Source organism: Propithecus coquereli, unplaced genomic scaffold (genome assembly GCF_000956105.1).
Source record: "Propithecus coquereli isolate 6110/MARCELLA unplaced genomic scaffold, Pcoq_1.0 Scaffold52, whole genome shotgun sequence".
Taxonomy (NCBI): domain Eukaryota; kingdom Metazoa; phylum Chordata; class Mammalia; order Primates; family Indriidae; genus Propithecus; species Propithecus coquereli.
Genome location: NW_012151063.1, coordinates 4,085,710 through 4,091,709, shown reverse-complemented (window position 1 = coordinate 4,091,709; position 6,000 = coordinate 4,085,710). Strand labels below are relative to the sequence as shown.

Genomic DNA, 6,000 nt, shown 5'->3' with positions numbered 1-6,000 from the left:
AGAAGCAAACACATAAATCGGCCATTTGGTGAGATGCTATTTTTCACTTTCAACGTTACGATCCAGATTTTTAGTGCATTTCTGTTCAACTCTGATGAACTTTGCCCAAGATGTCATGCGTTCTGTAATTTCCCCTGATGGTATCATCATTCCATGATAAATCCAGCTCTGATACGTTTTATTAAAAAGAATTAGCTATGTGACATTCTGCTGAACTGATGACTTAAATGAAACACATGATTATATTCTAGTCCACAACGTTCTGAATAACCTACACAGTCCTTAGAGGCACACGTGCCTATTTTTGAGTTGGAGAATGCTCTGTTGAAAGGCATGAGAGGTTTTTGCAGCACCTAATGAAATGTTTTCCATCCCTGAAGGATCATTTACCATACTGTCCACGTTGCAAAGAACTCTTTACTGTCACATGGACAATGATTTACCTGGGGACAGTCATATCATCCATGTCCAGACAAATCAAGGTGGTGTTCTTTAAAAGTTGACTCTTTCCTGGTTAGGAAGGTACTCAAATGCACCGTCAGCTTTTTAAATAGGCTGCAGGGTGAAGAGTATACCCTCAAAGGCGTGCAGTGGCTTACTCCAAAGTCAAGATAATTGTATCAGCACTTTTAATTATGCAGGAAGTTTTCCAGTGAGCGTGAGTACTCCAGTGAGTACAGCATGTACTTAAAACGTACCAACTTCTCTAGTTTTGTACAACGAAGTGGAAATTTAGGGCGATGACGTATGTAGCCTAATTATATATATAATTGAGTAAACCAGTGAGGATTAGTGTCCACAGCTTACCTTCTTCCCATCAGGTGATGTTCCCTACCTAGTATCTGATAAATATCCACATGTCATGAATGCAGATAGCCCTGGATCCGTGCTTCCATTTTCTGCATACTGGAAAAAATTTTAGAGCTCCATGCACATCCCCTTAGGAAAAAGTGACAGTTTCCTTAAGCATTTGAGAGACAGTGTTTTGGGAGTGTCTACCTATTAACCAACCAACCTTGTAAGCAATAGTGAAATTGGGAAGTGTCTTAGACTCGTCTGTGTAACCCGTACAACCTTTGGGGGTTTGTGTGTTCATTCAACAAAGACTTGGTTGAGGGTTTCTAAATCCCAGGCATCGTTCCTTGTGATGGGGTGTACAACAAGAAGCAAGACAGGCGAGGTTCTTGCCAACGTTTCCTACATGGAGATGCCAGGGACAAGCTCAGGAATGAATAAGAATTTCTTTGAGGGAGGTTGCAGACTGCATGGGAGAGACGGCAAACGTTAGCTGGTCGTTGCATCGAATTCATTATCCTTATCTGCTTTCTCTTCCCCTTAGGCTGCCTTGGAGTTTTCATAAGAAAGGAATCGTGGTCACTGGAGGTGCTGGATGGTCACCGGTTCCTCGGAGCATTGCACCTGCTGGAATCCAGTTTCAGGATTAAGGGAGGGCTGCCCTCTCGCGATGGGAACCGCCTCACTTGCTCTTAACCTTGGATTCTGTCTATGTTCAGTCTGAAGGTCTCCCCTGGGTCTTTCGCTGTCCGCGGGCTCACCTCACGGCTTCGTCTCCTTGGAGTCCTGGCTTCTCTGGGACGGCGGCGGACGCGGGTGTGAACAATGTCGAGTCCCCGGGGACTGCTATGGCTGCCTCTGTTCTTTACTCCGGTCTGCATCATGCTAAATTCCAACGTCCTCCTGTGGATAACTGCCCTGGCCATCAAGTTCACCCTCATTGACAGCCAAGCCCAGTATCCAGTTGTCAACACCAACTACGGCAAAATACGGGGCCTGAGAACACCCTTGCCCAATGAGATTTTGGGTCCAGTGGAGCAATACTTGGGGGTCCCCTATGCCTCACCTCCCACTGGAGAGAGGCGGTTTCAGCCCCCGGAACCCCCTTCCTCGTGGACTGGGGTACGCAATGCGACTCAGTTTGCTGCTGTCTGCCCCCAACATCTAGATGAGAGGTCTTTACTGCACGACATGCTGCCCATCTGGTTCACTGCCAATTTGGATACTCTGATGACCTACGTTCAAGATCAAAACGAAGACTGCCTTTACCTAAACATCTACGTGCCCACGGAAGATGGTAAGTACCTCGTGCAAGCAGAAAATATTAAGAGTATCCACTTGCTCAGTCACAGAGGTTTGCCAGGAAGGTCCTATAACGTCCCATGCATGACGTTTTCTAATAACCGTTTATTCATTTGTTTTCTTTTCGTATTCCCAATGCAGTTCTTGGGGCAACTTGTTCCACTTGCATTTACTGAGCATCCACTGGATGGACACAGTTATAATTAATGACTTTAATTGTTTTCATCTGTTGCTCTCTGAACCTTGTTACAGTGTTTTATTTGCAGATGATAACCAGCATGAGCATATAGTGTTATATGTTATACCCGAGTCATCTGTAGAGGAATGAATCAATAGACAATAACAGAATTATTAATAAGTACTTTATTGTACTTGAGTTTGCAAACTCAAACATACAAGGAATGGTTCCTTCTGCCTCAATGGCATAAGAGATCAGCACCTTCTTGAGTCTTAAAAGAAAAAAAAAATGATTTTTTTTCATATCCAAGCAAGGGATAGTTCTGAAAATGGTTGGATTTCATTGTTTAGAGTCCACTTTGTTAACATAAATTTGAGCCCTTTTTGCTTCCAATATTCTCTGCAAACAGCAAAATATAGTCTAATGATTCTAGCTACGTTAGAGAATAATGTGCTTGCTTTTAAAAAATGGCCTTTTTCTACGCAACAGCAATGAAAATCTCTAAAGACAGTAACGCTCAATGTATTAATTCACTTCAATGCTAGTAAAATTTGGGTGGCTTCATTTTCGCGTAGATGTCAAATTCAGATTTTCTATGAAGACTAACCAAGTCATGCCACAACGATATCACATTTCTCAGCATTTTCCATAAGCCATTTTTAGACAAGGAGAAAGAAAAACAGAGAATGAAATCTTACTGGAATGAAAAGAGGTAATTTCTGGGAACTATGGCCATATCTACTATAGAAACTGGAGTGTATTCTTTGTATAGAGTGGGTATAAATCTTTATGTAGAGTGGGTATAAATTTTTTTTATGAAGAATTTTTTTTTTTTCCTCTGGGAGGCCGAGGCGGGCGGATTGTTTGAGCTCAGGAGTTCAAAACCACCCTGAGCAAGAGCGAGACCCCGTCTCTACTAAAAATACAAAGAAATTAATCAGACAACTAAAAATATATAGAAAAAATTAGCCGGGCATGGTGGCACATGCCTGTAGTCCCAGCTACTCGGGAGGCTGAGGCAGGAGGATCGCTTGAGCCCGGGAGTTTGAGGTTGCTGTGAGCTAGGATGACGCCACGGCACTCTAGCACAGGCAACACAGTGAGACTCTGTCTCACAAAAAAAAAGAATTTTTTTTCTCTCTCCCTCTTTCTTTTCTTTCCTTTTTTGGGGGAAGGGGGAACTTTAATCCCTGGAAAATGTTCTGCAGTTAAGAGTCTGCTGAAAATGTGAAATATACAGTTACAATAATTCAATGATCACAAACATTTTATTGCATCTGCCATGTTGTTCTTTCTCCATGGAAATGCAAAAAGAGAACCTAAGTAGAGTGTCATGAAAAACCAGACCAGGGCTGTGTGTCGTTGAGATTACAAAGAATGGCCCAGAGAAAGGAATTAAAGGGCTGTGCTTCATTCTATGAACAGTGTCTGGCGTAGAGCCCCTGTCGCTATGGTGACAGAACACTCAATTATCTTGCAAAGTCCAGGCCTGCATGCGACTCCAGAGGTTAGACCGACATTTGGGTGCTGCACTTCCACTGGTGCTCTGCGCTGTCTCGGTGCATAGCAGTCCTGGGTAGCAGCTTTGTATGTGCATCCGTGAATGGACAGGAGCTCCCAAACCAATTAGGGTCTTCATGGCAACAGCCACCTGGGTTGAGGTCTTTCTCATAATGAACTCGTAATGAACTATTCAAGTAAAAACTAAACAGAAGGAGAGCCCAGAAGGAGGAAAAAAAAAAAACTCTAAACAGGACAAAAGATTAAAATGGCTTTCATAATACATTCCATGTGCTGGTGTCTACAAGCTAGTGAGTTTATGGAGCTAACCTTGGCAGCCATGAATGCACTTCAGACAGAATGCCTCCTTAGGTTGGACATTGCACTGAATGGGACCACCCATGGGAAAAAAATCTACATCCTCCCTGATTAGAGAACCATATACGTGCAATTGTGTGGATGGAGACCACAAACAATTTGGCTATTTCATTGAGATTTGGTATTGAATTGGAGTTTGGGAAATAGAAAAATGTGAAAAATGCTACCTAATGAAAAAGCAGTCTAAACCTAATTATGAACCCGGTTCCACTTGTTTAGTTCTTTAGGCTTTACGGAGCAATGTGCACACAGGATCTTAACTAGGGAATCAGAGATCTAATAGGGGCTGAAAAGGTAGACTCTATCTGCCCATAATATGTAAACATTGGGATTTTGCTGGTGAGAGCTCAAAGCTGTATGCCTGGGTGTTTGCACAAACAACAGCTCACGGTGTACTGGTGCAGGAGTTGTGTGGGTGGTGGGGGCTTATTTGCTTGTTTGTTTTCTTGACTATATCAGCTTAAGAATCAATGTGAAGGTTTAGGTGTTTAATTATTGGTTATTCACTGAATGAACAAACTCCACTTCCACTCAACACGTTAAAATTACGGAGTCATGCTCATTCCCAGGCTGTGTCTTGATTCATACCAGCTCACTTATTTAACAGTATAGACAGCAATATTCGATTTTTGGAATACAAAATTCCACTCTGATATTCTGTTTTTTAAAATATTTGTCTTTCTGTCTTAATCAGGTTGGCTCAAATTTCTACCTTTGTACTTCCATAGAATGTGGAGATGTACTCAAAAACACAAAAACACAAAAATGTATTTCAGATACATATTTATCTTTAAATTTAAAGGTAACTTGCATGAGGAAGACTGTTAGAAATTTCTTTGTCGTATCATAGTTTTATGAAACATAAATTTTTTTCTGCAGAAAACAGAATAATTTTTATAGTTCCCTTTAAAGTAAACCATGTCCTGCTAAAGGTGAATTTTCTAGTATAAATTGGCATTATGATCTGCTAAACGTAGGCTTATTTCTTTATAACTTATTCCTACTTTACAGAGTTTGTTATTTAAGTTTTCATGGATTATTAATTTCCTTTGGTGTCTAGATGACAGACTAATTAATTAACTTGAATTGCATGTTTAACCTTTGGATAGCTCCTCAAATAAGGTCAAAATTAGTCAACCCAATCAGAAACTATAGTACGATTGTTGTTAACAAGGAAGGGATGGAGCTGGAATCTGCGTGGGCTGTGTGGGGTGGGGGGGAAGAGAGAGAAAGAAAGGGAGGCAGAGTATCTAGATTTGCACAATTAATAAAGTTAGAGATAGGAAACAAAAGCATCCTAGTTAGGGAACACGGAAGGTTCTGCCACTGCTTAGGGACAACCTGTTTGCAGGAAAACTTGATGGAAGCTCTAAATGGTTCAGCGGTGCCCGAAAGATGCATGGGATATGGAAAGGCTTCATAGAAAAAGGATCTAATGAATGGAAGATTTGAACATGGGAATCTATGTCCGTTGACCAGCTTGACACTGATAGTTGCAGTTGCAACTGCTCAGGTGTGAAGTGTGGAGCGGGAATAGCAGCTGTGCTTACCGTGGCTGTGTTTGGCCAGTGCCATGTCCCGAAAGTTCTCAACTCATCGTAGCTGCTGTTCCTAATGCTTTCTAGGATAGACAAACTCTAGGATAGACAAACTGATGGAATAACCACAGTGAGAGAAGGGCCTCCTTTTGCGTTGGATTCTGCAATAAAATGAGTTTGCTTCCCTTATAGACAACACTAGATCGAATCCAAGATGCAGACAGTTTATAGCATGGTTTTCATCATTGAACACCTCCCATCTTTTCTGAAAGCCTTACAGACTTTTCCACCGTTATGCATTCGTCAGGA

General features: G+C 41.7%; 1 protein-coding gene across 3 annotated transcripts in view; it reads left to right on the top strand.

Annotated features, from left to right (window-relative positions):
• The first annotated feature begins 1,546 nt into the window (after window positions 1–1,546).
• Window positions 1,547–6,000, top strand: part of NLGN4X (neuroligin 4, X-linked) — a 244,148-nt gene continuing 239,694 nt past the window's right edge. Inside the window, exon 1 of one of the 3 annotated variants that reach the window (XM_012656809.1) lies at window positions 1,547–2,092. In XM_012656809.1, coding sequence (XP_012512263.1) covers window positions 1,621–2,092 — 472 coding nt within the window. In that variant the 5' untranslated portion in view covers window positions 1,547–1,620. Of the gene's footprint in view, window positions 2,097–6,000 lie in introns of all 3 variants that reach the window. The other 2 variants (XM_012656808.1, XM_012656810.1) reach the window with 2 other exon arrangements.